Source organism: Scophthalmus maximus, chromosome 2 (genome assembly GCF_022379125.1).
Source record: "Scophthalmus maximus strain ysfricsl-2021 chromosome 2, ASM2237912v1, whole genome shotgun sequence".
NCBI lineage: Eukaryota > Metazoa > Chordata > Actinopteri > Pleuronectiformes > Scophthalmidae > Scophthalmus > Scophthalmus maximus.
In genome coordinates, this window is record NC_061516.1 from 25060011 (window position 1) to 25075447 (window position 15437).

The 15437-nt window shown below is 49.0% G+C and overlaps 1 protein-coding gene across 2 annotated transcripts in view; it reads right to left on the reverse strand.

Annotated features, from left to right (window-relative positions):
* The window catches only part of klf8 (Kruppel-like factor 8), a 59833-nt gene that overhangs the window by 13613 nt on the left and 30783 nt on the right, over window positions 1–15437 (reverse strand). For both annotated transcript variants that reach the window (XM_035624116.2, XM_035624115.2), the window contains 2 exons: window positions 3008–3286; window positions 2646–2880 (listed from right to left, as the gene is read on the reverse strand). In XM_035624116.2, the coding sequence (XP_035480009.2) occupies window positions 2646–2880; window positions 3008–3286 (514 nt within the window). The remainder of the gene's footprint in view (window positions 1–2645; window positions 2881–3007; window positions 3287–15437) is intronic.

The following is a 15437-nucleotide window of genomic DNA, read 5'->3' on the forward strand; positions in this document are numbered from 1 at the left end:
CTGTTTCCAGTTAGCCATTTGATTTATGCAGTAACACGGGGATTTTATTAGTGCAAGAGTAAACCAACAACTTTTTCTGGTTACAAGCCTGAGGGGGTTTTGTGCTACAACACAGCCGTCTGGAGGAAAGGTCTTCATTACTTATGGCTGCAGTTTGGCCACTAAATGTAGATACTAACTGTCTCGGATTGTTGAAACTGTCGTAATGACAGGCAGCAAAAGGCCCCGAGAGGGGCCACAGTTGGAAAATTGGACACCGATGCGGACAGCTCACATATCGCTGTTTATTCTACATTGGCTGAAGTCAGGTCAGACTTATTGATATGAAGATAGAGTTATTCATTTGGTTTGATTAACTTGAATTGATCAAAGGAAACTGTGAAATGTGAGTCACTAAGTAAGTTAATTGTGATTTTTGTACATATTGTCTAATCTGTAGTTAAATAATCTGTACCAGTGTCTGACAGCAGTATTAATTCATGTAGTACTTTTGGTCCAGTCTCTTTCCCCGTGTCTTTTCTCTTTCCCTTAAACCACAATTTGATGTAGCGGGGGCCGCTGCTTATCAGGAGCCGTATTACAAAAGCGGGGAAACATTACACGACTGCCTGCAGGAATGTGGCAGCCATACTGTTCAAAGTCCACCGAGCCCGGAGAGAGCGAGGAGGGGCGGGCTGGTTGGAAGGGTGACGCAAGGAATTTCAGGGTGGAGTATCCATGTGTGCGTGTGCGTGTGTGCGTGTGTGTGTGTGTGTGTGTGTGTGTGTTGGTGTGGGGAGGGTCACAAACCAAAAGAAGTGTTCTTTGTCTCTGGAGACAATTAAGCCAACCCCCCCCCCCCCCCCCACCCCTCCGCCATTGCAGCCTTCCCTTTTCAAAGGCGAATGGACCCATCTCCTCTCTCCTCTCGACCCCTGCACCCTCTCCACCTCATCCTCCCTCCCCCCCCCCCCCCCCGACCTCCTCCTCCTCCTCCTCCTCACCCACCCAGTCTCACTCTCCTCCCCCATCTGCATCTACCTCTCCAGCCCCCCCCTCTCCCTTTCTCTTCTCGCTCACAGCACACGAGCAGCAGCCTCCCGCTCCAGCTCGTCGCAGGTAGAAAACTTATACGCAAACTATAAAAGTTCCCATCTTCTTCTCTCGCCTCCACTCACATCTTCACGTCTTCCAGAGATGGAAAACAAATCTCTGGCCTTTGCAATGCAGCAGCAGAACAGAATTTCGAAATTATCTTTTTCAAGGAACAAGTGGCTCCTCCAGATTCCACCCGGCTTCGACTACAACCAGAGGCGACCGCATTTGTCCAGGCCATGCTCGAACGATGCCCTGGCATAAACCATCACTGAGCTAAATGTAAGCTATTGTATCACAGTAAAACATCCGTCATATTTTTACAGACAGACCTTCTGATTCGAGGTAAACCTGCTGTATAAAACACAACTGCCAAACTCGTGGAAGCGCCGCTTGGACAACGGGACGTTCAATTCTGCAGACGCCCGCTCTGGTTGGCGTACCTGCCGTCGGCATGCCGACCACGCCCGCGCAGAGAGATCACACCTCGTCGGGCGGAGGTGCTCACTGACGTGGATTCAAATAAAATCTGTGGACAAAAATAAACCTTTTTCTACAGCTTAGATATTTTACTTCAACTTGTGAAAGATGGGCGCAAAGACAAAGGTGTTGCTTTCCGTTTTTTTCCCGCTATAATAATAATAAAAGATGCTGGAGACTAGATTCTTATCCATTATGATGGGATCACATTTGCCTTAAAGTGTATAAATAGTCGTCTCCAGCCTGAATATAAAAACACATTCCTACGCCTGGTTTGGGCCTTTTTTGTTTTTTGAAAAGCATGCTGGGAAACGGCCGAAGAGGAAGTATGAGACTTATAATGGGACAAAATTTTAAAAATTATTTTAAAAAGGAAATTCTAACACACAAAGTACTCCTCGGAAGTTTTTCAGAGAATCGCCGCCTCCCGCGTTTACATTCCTGAGTCGAGGCTGACCGGACTGACGCTACTGAGCGACGTTACTGCAGTTCATCGAAAGGGGGGTTGGGGTGGGGCTCGCCTGAACAAATGTCTTTTTTTCAACGGCAAACTCTGGAAAATGTCTGGCCCCAGTTTTCCTGGAGTACGTGTCTCTTGAGGAGCGGTAGTTGTTCAAGTACACTTGTTCTTGAAAATCCCACGTTATGAGTCATTCAGCAATCTGTACAACGAGTTCCTATTTTGATTTATGGGCCATCTGGAGACTTCCCCCCAAGAAAATATGAGAGGCGGGTATCAGCTGTTGAAAACACTGAGGCATGAGCCTTTTTCTACGACTTATGTGACATTTCTTTCCCCCCAACTTTCCTCATTTGTGTGGGAATATCAATCTCCTGGCACATATGGGCAGCATCCAGAGCGACGAAGATAGACGGGCGGGCAGACGGCGAGTCAGACCATAAACACACACACACACACACACACGCCATCCCTGTTCTCCTCTGAGACCGGAGCTACCCAGAAACGACAGCGGCGTGTGTGTAGACAGAAGAAGGAGAGAAAAAAATCTGATTTCAGAGGAGCGGCGGTGCCGTGCAGGAGCGCAGCGCCAACATGTCACGAACACCAGTGCTTCCATTGTGCCACTCACCGGATCCCTCCGAGCGCCCGTCGCTGCCGATGAGCGGCACCGTGATGGCTGCCGTGGCAACACCGTCGGTGGACATGGTGGTGTAGACGACGGGCAGCGACTGCACCACCACGGGGATGGTCTGCAGCTGGCCCACCTTGCTGGGCATGCTGACCGAGGGGATGGTGTGGATGACGTGCAGGATCTGCTGTCCGCCGGCGCCCTGCGTGGCCAGGATGGAGCCCGGAGACAGGACCTGGGCGGGAGGGGGGCAAAAGAACGAGGAGGGGTGAACGATTTGTTGCTCTAACCCTGCTCAGATTTCTCCAGCTTCACAACAACAACAACAGGAGGAGGAGGAGGAGGAGGGCGGCTGTAGTTACCATGGAGCCTATCGACTGCACCGCAGTGGTGACCGGTGCGGCCGGCAGGCTGGGCTGAGTGAGGCCGCCGCTGGGCGCCGGGTTGACCGTGGTGCTCGTCGTGGAGTGCGGGAGCGAGGACGAGCGGGGCTTGTTGAGCGACAGGTCGACGGGCTCCGTCTGGTCCTCGGCGGCGGCGGCGCACGGCTCGGGCGAACACGGCTCCGCCTTGCAGTGCGGCGACTCGGTCTTCACCTTCAGGTCCGTCGGCTGCGCGAAGTCGACGCCCACGTCCGCCTGCTGGAGAGGACATAAAGAAGGGGAATTTAGACGATTGAAAAGATGAAACTCATGTTTTCATGGCGGCAACTTTGACCCCAAGAAATGTTTTGATTCTGGAGAAGCTTCTACACACTATACGTCGCTTGCATACTGACTCCTGTCTCAATTTAGGCACTCAGGATTTCCTATGCTGACAAGACAGCGTAGTTGAGTGGAGCATGCGACAAAGGAGGTGTTGATTCATGCTGCGTAATTGTTTGAAAAGTCAGCAGGAGCCAAACAATCGTCCAAAACAGACGCGATTTCATTGTTTGTCTTGGGTGTGTGTGTGTGTGTGTGTGTGTGTGTGTGTGTGTGTGTGTGTGTGTGTGTGCCGAGCCTGAGCTGAGACACACGGGCAAAGGGACACGCAGCAGTCAAGTGTGTTAGTTGTGTTTTAATTGTCTCCGTCTGTTGCATGAGGCCACGGAAAATGATTTAATACCGAATACTGCACAGATTCATGTGTGCGCAAAAGTTATTTTGAGACATATCTGCACACAGACGGTGTTCAGGGACAGTCGGAGCTCGAGGAAATATCTGGATCTTTAGATATAAAGTCAAAGGCACAAGCCTGTATGGGTTTTTAAAAAAAACTACAACTCCCAGGGTGCAGTCTGTTGCAAAAGCATTCAACCAAAAAAGCTTTTTCCCAACTCTGTTGCACGTGGCACTAACAGCCAGGTATAAAAAAATAAAAACTGAAGATTGTCATGATTACGAATGTGCTCTCTCCGATTTTTGCCTCACGTCTCCGTAACAACAGCTGCTGAGGCTCATGGGTATTGTAGTATTCGGAGCAAACTGCCGAACCGAGCCGGCGGAGGAAAACACCTAATGTCCCAAAAATGAAGCTGACATCACTCGGTGTTGGCCATATCGATGATGTCATTAAAACTATGAAGTGAGGATTTACGGCCGTCAAACATCCCAGTACATGTTGTATCTTCTTTCATACTACGGACTCGTTTGTCCTCGGATGAGGAGGAATGGGGGGGGGGCACCACAGCCACCCGGGGGCTCAGCTGCCCTGTAGCTCCAAATGAGCCGGGGGGGGGGGGGGGAACAATGGCTGCTGTGTGGGACAGTGGCGGTGGGGGAGGTGGAGGAGAGACAGATAGAGGAGAGCTGGACGGGCATAGAGAGTGACTGGTACAGACTGAGAGAGACAGAGAGAGAGAGAGAGAGCGAGCAAAGGAGAGAGAGAGAGAGAGAGAGAGAGAGAGAGAGAGAGAGAGACTGGTGCAGACTGAGAGAGAGAGAGAGAGAGAGAGAGAGAGAGCGAGCAAAGGAGAGAGAGAGAGAGAGAGAGAGAGAGAGAGAGAGAGAGAGAGAGACTGGTGCAGACTGAGAGAGAGAGAGAGAGAGAGAGAGAGAGAGACTGGTGCAGACTGAGAGAGAGAGAGAGAGAGAGAGAGAGAGAGACTGGTGCAAACTGAGAGAGAGAGCGAGCGAGGGAGCGAGGGAGAGAGAGAGAGAGAGACTGGTACAGACTGAGAGAGAGAGAGAGAGAGAGAGAGAGACTGGTACAGACTGAGAGAGAGAGAGAGAGAGAGAGGGAGAGGGAGAGAGAGAGAGAGAGAGAGAGAGAGAGAGAGAGACTGGTACAGACTGAGAGAGAGAGGGAGAGAGAGAGAGAGAGAGAGACTGGTACAGACTGAGAGAGAGAGAGAGAGAGAGAGAGAGAGAGAGAGAGAGAGAGAGAGACTGGTACAGACTGAGAGAGAGAGGGAGAGAGAGAGAGAGAGAGAGACTGGTACAGACTGAGAGAGAGAGAGAGAGAGAGAGAGAGAGAGAGAGAGAGAGAGACTGGTACAGACTGAGAGAGAGAGAGAGAGAGAGAGAGAGAGAGAGAGAGAGAGAGACAGAGAGAGAGAGAGAGAGAGAGCGAGGGAGCAGCAGTTACAGGAGTTGGCCCTCGACCAGGTCAGCTGGGCCCAGCTTGGCTCTGGTTGAGGAGGAGAGGGTGGAGACGACGCTACGCCCTTTTATCAGGTCACGCAGTTCAGATGGCAGCCGCGCTGCTGCGGCGGCGGCGGCGGCGGGACGGAGACGCGCAGGTTTTCCGGTAAACTCCCTCCTGAAGTCAACAATCATCACGCGGGTGCAAATAACCAGAGTTATATCAGTGGGGTTTTTTTGCGTCTTAGTGGACGCAACAAGTTTGTTTCTTTTATATTTCTTGCAAAAGCAACAGTTGTCGTCTTTTTATTGTAGTCACGCAAAGAACATTTGCAGCCTTTGTGCAGGTAATACATCCTTCCTCGGGCAGAGTGGGATTATTCCTATTGAGTAATGCGGACGCAAGGACGCGGCGAGTTTCCAAACGCAAAATGTTTTCTCAGCTCTGACAACATGAAGAAAGAAAAGAAAGAAACCGACATCGAACCTGAACCAAACTTGGCTGAGACAAGGAGGAAGTTAAAGGAGCTCTGCCGGCGAACGGGAACGGGGAGAGAAAAGGAAGGTGAGAGGGGTCAGCTGACAGCACGGACGAACACGACGTGGCTGAAGGAAGGAGGAAAGGAGAAGTCAGTGGGGACGAGGAAGCGCGGCTGTAGCATGAGTTCAGAGGCACGGCCTTAGAGAGGGGGGGGGGGGGGGGGGGGGGGGGGGGGGGGGACTCAACATAAAATGAAGTGTGAAAGAAGTGAGGGAGTGGGTGAGGCAGAGGAGAGAGAGAGAGAGAGAGAGAGAGAGAGAGAGAGAGACACGACAGAGAAAGAGAGTGGGTGGGAAAGGCCTTGCGTTGCCATGGAAACTGGGAGCTATCAGCTGACTCCATGTTTTCCACTCGTTCCCCCACCCACCACCAGCCCCCCCCCCCCCCCCCCCCCTCTCTCTCTCTCTCTCTCCCAGTCCGTTCATCTTTCCATCACCTGACCCCCACCTCCTCCTCCTCCGCCTCTTCTCTCTCCCACACCCCCGTCTTTCCCCTCCAGCACCTTTCCGCTCTCTTCCACCGCGCAGCCACACCTTTGTTCCTTGCCACCTCGCCCTCCCCGTCCCTCGGCCGGCTTCATTTCCTCCCACTCCCTCTTGCATTTGTCCGTTTTTCTCCTCCGTTCTCTCTCCGGTTTCCCCCGCTCTCCTCTCTCCTCTCTTCTTCTTCTTCTTCTTCTTCTTCTTCTTCATTTCCCCCACCCCGCCCCTTTTTCCAGATTAAACCCCACAAAAACTTTCTGCAAGACAAAGAGACTGACGTCCTCTAGAAGAAAAAAAAAAAGGCCCGATTCCACTCCTGCAGAGCTCTGGGATCTGAGAGGCAGGATGAGAAAGAGTAATAAAAACAAGGAAGACAGACAAGAGATGAAACTTTGTGACTTTGAGCTCAGGCGACGGCGTACGAGCAGCTCATCACACTCGACTCTCCTCACGATAAATCACAGATGCTAATTTTGGGGCGAGAGACGATGGGACACATCCGACTCCGCATCAGGAGCAGGATTATGTTTCATGTTGGAGCAAAGCTAAGATGGACGGAAGCACATTTCATATGCATCATCGTCACCATCAAGTTCTTTTCTACAACTTCGTCCCACACAAACAGAAAAAAAACGTTTCAATATTCTCTATTCGACAGTTGCACGTGCGCGGCTGCTGCCCGTCGGTCGGTCGCTTGAATTTTTAATAACATAATGCGTAACGCGTGTCTGGTCTGACAGCGGCGTGGTGAACAGTTGACAGGCGTGTAAACACACGTAACACGGCGACCCGCTCGCGCGGGGTTTTTACAAGTTCAGGGAGACACCTTTGGATTAATGGATGCGGCGGGAGGGGCCGAAGGGTTGGGCAGGGCGGGACTTGCACGCGCACACGCACCAGCACAGATGCATGTCCGGACAGGCAAACCCCGCTCCCTGCCCAGGACGCCTTCACGCCCCAGGAACTGGCTTGCTACGTAACTGATCAAAAATCTGGTATATATATAAATGGAGCCACAGAAATTCAATTTCATAACGGAGAAAAATGACTGCATACAGGTACTTTACCACATTATTACTCAATGATCGGGCGACGCTGCCTCACACATCTGGGTTTCGAACGACAGCACATCGTCTCCCTCTTCACACAAAAGCAGAGAAACTGACCTTCGCTTGAAAAACTCCCCAGAGGAGAAAACAAGGTCACGTCCAGAGTCGAGGCGGTTTGCGCCCTGAACTTTGAGGTTCGAGTCCGGAACAAGTCACAATGTGCTCGTCACTAAATATAATACAATTTGAACACATTGATGGACTTTACACGAGTCAACATTTTTCCAGATTTGAATTCATCTGTTAAGACATCTTTGTCGCTTGTTGGCTACTTATCTTTTGATCATTGCAATCTATTTTGTTTATTGTATTTTTAGAGGTGTGGTTGCATTTCCAAGCTCTGGGTCATTGTGATGGTTTTTATGTCCTTTTTGATCTTTTTTTTACAAACCAAACAATCAATCGATTAATCAGCAGATTGATCCATAATCAAAATATTCATACATTTAAACCTCATAGCAAAAAAAGGTCTAAAATGAGCTTTGACCTCAACCAACAACAGTAAAATCCTGCTCCCACATGAGTCATAATAATCTGTGATATAGTATATGATAGAAACAGTCACAGGGGACATTTTCCTGATTGTATTTACATAGTTGTACTTTAGTTACATCTTAAACAGTATTTTTACTTTGTGGTATTTGTACTTTTACTCAAGTAAATGATCTGCTAACATCCTTTCTGGGAATCCAGAGTTCAAGCTGGTTGAATCAGAATATGAATAGATTTAAGTGACACATTTTCATTGCTCTCGAGTTCATGACTCGAGTCCCGGTCATGGGACTCGGGTCCACGCCCCTGCTCGAAGGTGCAGTGCGGCATTTCACCTGCACCCAGGCAAAATCCATAACTTCATTGTCCGCGAAGCTGAAACAAACTCAATTCACCTTTAAAAACAATGAAACCTTGACGCGCCTGAACGCACCACGCTGAAAACAAGAGGCGTGTTGCCGTGGATGCTGCCGGCGTGCGCCGCCCGCCCTCCCTCCCTCGCCTCTCGGTTCAAACGCTCCACCATTAAATGGGTCACCCAGTCTTCGCCTCGCAATTAATTCATGCGATTTCTCGAACGTGAGCGGATGCGGGGAGCAGCTGCGACTGCAGCGGTGCAGGAGGCGGAGAGGAAGATGTAACATGTCCGGAGGATCATCACTATCATCATCATCATCACTATCATCATCATTATCATTATCATCATCATCATCAGTGGCAACACAACCAGTAACATCATTCGCCCACATAGGCTTGTTTTACATGGCACAGTACAGTATGTGCACGGTCTGCTTCCTGTTTCCGTCCATGTTTGGTCCAATCAGACGACAGACCACAAACCGGACCCAGGTCACGGAGCGTGTCTGGGTTTTTGAATTTAATGATTATATTATATATGAATTTAAAATCCGCAGAATTCTTCCTGATAACTGTATTGAATGAAAATCACTTACTGCCCCTTTAATGCTGAAAATGGCGGCGGTGACGGTCTGACTGCCGCGCGTCAACGGCCGCACAACTACTGTCGTCGCCAACGGCAACAGCCTCCCATCCCAGATTCCCGTTCAGAAATGATATTCCAATGACGTAATGTTTCCTTACTGTGTGTCAAACATTTGCTTGTCAAAGTCATAATCACGAGACAGTCCTCACATTTTTTAAAATTTTTGTATTTCTTTAATTTGGCAGCAGTTTGACGCGTCAAAGATTCAGCCAGTGGAAGAAAGATTTAGACATCTCAAGACGTACTTTCCTTATTTAATTTCTCTTTCTGAACATTTACAACTATCGGCTTTGAAATCTGATGATTTCATGACTTGTTTGTTTTAATTTCTGCCTTGTGAAGCACTTTATAATCTGTAATGCTCTCTATTACCATTATTATCATTTACTATAAAAATGTGCTTGTGTTTCTAACTCTGGATTTGACGAGGCCGGTTCTCGCTGTGTTCGCTGGAACTCCTCCCACAAACCAGTGGCATAATACATCACTCATTAATTGAAACTGTGCAAACTGCAGTAAACCAGCTTCCCGTCCTGCTCTCTGAGCACGTCTCCCGTCTTTTTCTTCAGCATCTATCCAAACACGACACAGTTCGTGCAAATTACAGCCAAAAAGCTGACTTTGTGTTGTTGTCTCGAGCTTCAAATATGTTCTCGCAGAGGTTCTGCAAGTTACGGAGGAAAAAGCGCAGCGGGACAAACGGGTGCAGGCCAAACCGACGAGCACTTCCTAGGTATTCGGTGGAGTCGGGCCAGGAGAGCGCCGAAGGAACCCGACAGCAGGCCTGGTAACACGACCCTCGCCTGTAGCTGCCGAAATCAACCCCTTGGTGGAGAACACGATCCTGTGCTGTTACAGGATCGCTGCACAACAGGACCCACTCGGAGCGGAGTAAGACATTTGAATAAAATACAAAACTGAACTGAACCTCACAGGATTTCAGTCCACGCTGCTGTAGCGGATTTTTCTACGGGATGAAATCAATAGGCCCGGACGTGACACACACGCTGCGTGTGTGTGTGTGTGTGTGTGCGTGTGTGTGTGTGTGTGTGTGCGCGTGCATGTGTGTGCGCGTGTGAAAGGTGAAGAAAGAGGATCCGGTCGGAGGTAGAGAGAACAGGGGAAGGATAAAATGATGAGGGGATGGGAGGAGAGAGATGAAGGGAGAGGCATTGATTAGCTGGGAGTGTGTGTGTGTGTGTGTGTGTGTGTGTGGCAGTATCACCTGTGATCAACACGACCCTGAATATGATTTTTACACGCGTGCTGAAAGTGTATGTCTTGTGTGTGTGTGTGTGTGTGTGTGTGTGTGTGTGTGTGTGTGTGTGTGTTCACTCGGGGAGAGAGAGAGAGAGAGTGAAGGCAGATACGATGGATGGAGAGGAAAAACAACAGCTGGGGGAGATATTAACAACGAAGCACGCGGCCCCGCCTATCTCTCTCCCACACACACACACACACACACACACACACACACACACACACACACACACACACACACACACACACACACACACACACACACTCATCTATGTGCTCCACCTCTTGCAGCCTGACCCCGCCCAAAGCGCCACCAACCAACTGCCCCCACCCAGTGTTAAACGGTCTACCCCCCCCCCCCCTCTCTCTCTCTCTCTCTCTCTCTCTCTGCCTCACCCACCTGTTGGCAGGCGGCTCCCAGCACAGCTCCGCGTTCTCGTCCACGTCTCTCTAATGTTACCCAACAGGAGCGACTTGCCAGTGTTGGTTCCCCCCCCCCCCCCCCCCCCCCCCCCCCCCCCCCACCCCGGTTGCTTGGTAACATGTTCGTCACCAAAAACACACCCACCGCGGGGGTGATGACCCGACTCTGACCTTATAAAATGCCGCTCGGGACGTGATTACAGCTCTGCAGCTAATTTTGCAAATGTCCCCCCAATTTAAAGAAGAAAACAAAATCCAACTTCTGACACAAAATAAACAAGAAATATCCCCCCAAAAATAAATAAAGCAACATTAGAAGGAAGTCGGAGAAATCCAATTAAGGGGCCGTGGACGTTTAATTATGAATAAATGTGTATTCAAGTTGTAATTAATGCCGCTCCTGTTACACGACATGAAACAGGCGCGATATCGCAAGCTTTTATAACGAACGGCTGTTTTTTTACATGAAGCATCAATTAGAAAATCAATTATCCCACAAGTCGGCCCTACGAAATAATAAGTGCTTCCACATACAGAGATATGGATCTCAACGCGGACGTGGCGCGGCGCGGCGCGGGACAAATTCGAGGCGTTTGTGAGCAGGAGGGAGAGGTTCGTCTTGAGGCCTCAGATCTTCACATGAAAACACATTGGACACAGAATGTCTCCACGCAGGCTGAACAAAGTCACAAATGAAGCCAAAGTCCAGTTTGTTCTTCTTCCAAATCTGCACTCTCTCATTCTAGGCTGCGCGCGCGCGCAGTGCGACCGCTTCTCCTCCGCGACGGCCGCGGCCGCATTTGACTAACAACCCTTTAAACTGAGGGACCGGGAAAAACGCGGAGGAGCGGAGCTCCGCGGCGGAAAAGCTGATTTGACTGTTCCGTTCACCTTCGCTTTCAATTGACATAACCGTAACTAAACCTGGACTCGTGTCAAACCTGGCGACGTCTTTCTTCACTCGCTTTATGGTTCACTGGTCAATTTCCCAGCAGCCTCCTCTGCGCCTGGTCGCCGGCCGGCGCCACGGAATCGCCCATCGCGTCGACAAACGCGTAGAGGAAGTCATAACGTCCCTTTCCCTTTCCGACTTTTTCCGTGTGTCAAACAACGACTCTGTGTGCGAATGAAACAAAAAACGGACGACAACACATTCAGTGTCAAAATCAAAAACTTTCCTGAAGGCACAGAGGAAAAAAAACCCACTTAATTCCTCTCTCGTGTTTCGCGGAAAGAAGGAGAAGAATTCCCCTCCAGCCACGAACGGGTGTCGAGACAAGTCTGCCCACCCACATTTCATCATCACTTGATGATGCTGCTGAATGAATGTAATGTAATGTAATGTAATGTAATGTAATGTCGATCGGCAGCAGTGATGACAGTGAAACCTGTCCGTGTCCAACTTGGCGTGTTTAGACTCCAACTCGGTACATCGGCCAATAAACGTGTGTTTCAGATAAGACGTTGTGAATGTACACGTTGGGATGAAGGATGCACGTAGGGGGGCGATTCTCTCTTCTTTTGTTGTGCAAGGGCAGCAATTCCATCAGGCCATTTGAACCGACACGTGTCTTCTGTTCAATGTGCTCCCACTTCAAGATTTACATTTTGAAATAAAACAAGCCGAAACCAAGTGACTAAAGAAAAACGACCCTCGATCCACACGTTTCCTCTAAAGGGCTTTTCAAAAGAGGCAAACGACCTCAGGAACCTTTTCCACACACACACACACACACACACACACACACACACACACACACACACACACACACACACACACACACACACACACACACACACACACACACACACACACACACACACACACACACACACACACACACACACACACACACACACACACACACACACACGTTCCTTCTCTCAGATTCATAAAATATGGCTCATTGTGGAACTGGGCACTCACGCACACTCCCACAGTTCGCTGCATCCTGACGGGCGCATTTCAACGCCGCACGTCCCGCGTTTCTTCGGGTCCCTCTGGGATTTAACGCACGTTATTTTTCAGGGTGAAATAAGGTCGGCAGCCGACAACAACAACAACATTCTACTACTCTGAGACGTGACCTCGCTGTTTGCCACAGTCTGATTAATTCATAAAGTGTCAGCATTGTGATGAACGACTGGGCTCATCGGCTGCCCGGCGGATAAAAGCCCACGGGCACGTGTGCGTGTGTGTGTGTGTGTGTGTGCGTGTCGGTGTAAACAGGAAGCAGATTGTTTTCTCTGCGGTTGGTTGCTTGGCGGCAGAAAATACAACGGAAGAGGAACCGGCCACGGTGAAAAGTGAGAGCAGGGGATTTAACGACCAAGGGAACAGTTACTGACACAAAGTGCTTCGCTTTTTTTGTTTTTTGTTTTGTTTTACATTTTTTTCCGAAAATGTGCCTCTCGCAGATGACGAACGCAGCAGGAGATTGTCCAAATCAGTGGTGTCTTTTTATTTCTTTTTTTTGCCTAGTCCGGAATCGAACCCCTCGTCTTCTGTACCAAAGTCTGTGGTGTAACCCACTATGACAACATGACGATATGATATGACGATATGATATGAAAACGTAACTATATGATATGACGATATGACGACATGACGACATGACGATATGATACGACGATATGATATGACGATATGATATGACAACGTAACGATATGATATGACGATATGACGACATGACGACATGATGATATTATATGACGATATGATATGACGATATATCGATATGACAACATGATGATATGATATGACGATATGATATGAAAACGTAACTATATGATATGACGATATGACGACATGACGACATGACACGACGATATGATATGACGATATGATATGACAACGTAACGATATGATATGACGACATGACGACATGATGATATTATATGACGATATGATATGACGATATATCGATATGACAACATGATGATATGATATGACGATATGACATGACGATATGACGTATGATATGACGATATGATATGACATGAAGATATGGCGATATGACAATATGACAATATGAAAATATGATGATATGACATGACGGTAATTTCACTGCTGAAAGCTGCGTGTTTTTATTTATAATTCATCAATGTGCGGAGCAAGATTTTGCTTTCTCACATACACTTTATCCGCTCTGGAAAAGTTTAGGGAAATGTCCGGACGTCAGTGCAGGGCTGAAAGCCCGTTCCAGACTAAAATGCAGCAACAACGGCGGCCAGAGACGTTTCTAAATTTCTCCGTTTGAGACGCTAGAAAATTCGGAGTAGTGGCGCGTTTTCAAATGAACGTTTTTCAAATGAACGGATTATTGCGGTTCAAGTTCGAACCCGACATTGAAAAGCTGAAGGGGGGGAGAGGTCACTCCTGAAGCTATTCAACCTCCCGACAGATAAATCAACAGCTCAACACCGCAGCGGCACAAGTGATCTAACAATAGCACTAAAGTGGCAGCAGTTATCGTCGTATTAATAAACACAACTGACCTGCACGGCCATTGTTAAACCTCATATCACACTGGAGACAACATCATCCCTAATCTGTTTTAAACATCAGCTGATCTGCTTAATAGACTGAATATTACTCCGTTTAGCTCTGAGTGAAATGATTTTTTTAAAATAACATACAACACAGTCAGATCTGCTTCCTGTCCCAAACAGAGCGGATGTTTTTTACTTCCTAGAAGCTGCACTCTGGAGGAATTGGGCTGCCAACGATGACATCATCACCCTGCACCAGCAGAGGAAACTGCACCCGTCCAATATCTGCAATGCATTTTCCCCCCCGACATCATATCTCTCTCTCTCTCTCTCTATGTCTCTCCATCCCTGCATCCCAAAAATTGTTCTGCCCGATGAATGGATTGAACACACACGCACATAAACACACACACACACTCACACAGATACACAGTTCCTTGCGCACATGAATACACACTCTGTCGAACACTCGTGCTCGCAAAGCCCTCCTGGCAAAAGCGCAGTAAATAGGCCTCTAACCTCTTATGTCCCATGCTCTTTCTCTCACACACACACACACACACACACACGTGCGCATGCACACACACACAGGGAGTAATAGAGTTGTGTGTATGTGTGTACGTGTTGTGCACTTGTGTCTTTGTGCATGACTGCTCCTGTTTGCCGGAGGACAACTGACTTGTTTATGTGCATACATCAGTGTGATACACACACACACACACACACACACATATGCACAGAGGACCTCATTGTGTGTTTGTGTTTCTATTTGTGTGCATGTGTGTGAGAGAGAGAGAGAGAGAGAGGGGGAGAGGGAAAAAGAGAAGTGGGGGAGAGAGACATTTCAGGGCTATTCACGGTGCTGTGCTGGCAGGTATTCAGTGTGTGTGTGTGCGTGTGTGTGCGTGTGTGTGCGTGTGTGCGCGCGCGTGTGTGTTCGCCTTTGGCTCAAGTGGTGAGTTAGAAAGGGAGAAAGAGAGAGAGTGAGAAGGGGGCAGGGAGAAAGCGAGAGAGGTAGCGAGAGAGAGAGAGAGAGAGGGAAGCTGGCTTGGAAAGGTGGAGGAGGAAGAGGAGGAGGAGGAAGGGGGTGTCTCTGTGTGTGTGTGTGTGAGTGTGTGGGGGGGTATCAGGCTAACACAGTCTTTTCGGCAACTCCCGCCAGAGCCGCGGTTGCCATGGCGACGGGGCGAGCGGAAGCATAGCCTCCCTCGACATATCCTATTAGGGCGAGAGAGAGCGAGAGAAAGACAGAAGAGAGACAGTGGGGAAAGAGAGAGACACGGGAGAGGGGGAGGCGGGAAAAAGAGATGGGGGAGATCGCGCGTGTGTGTGTGTGTGTGTGTGTGTGTGTGTGTGTGTGTGTGTGTGTGTGTGTGTGTGTGTGTGTGTGTGTGTGTGTCTGTTGTGGGGGAAAAAGAAGAAGAG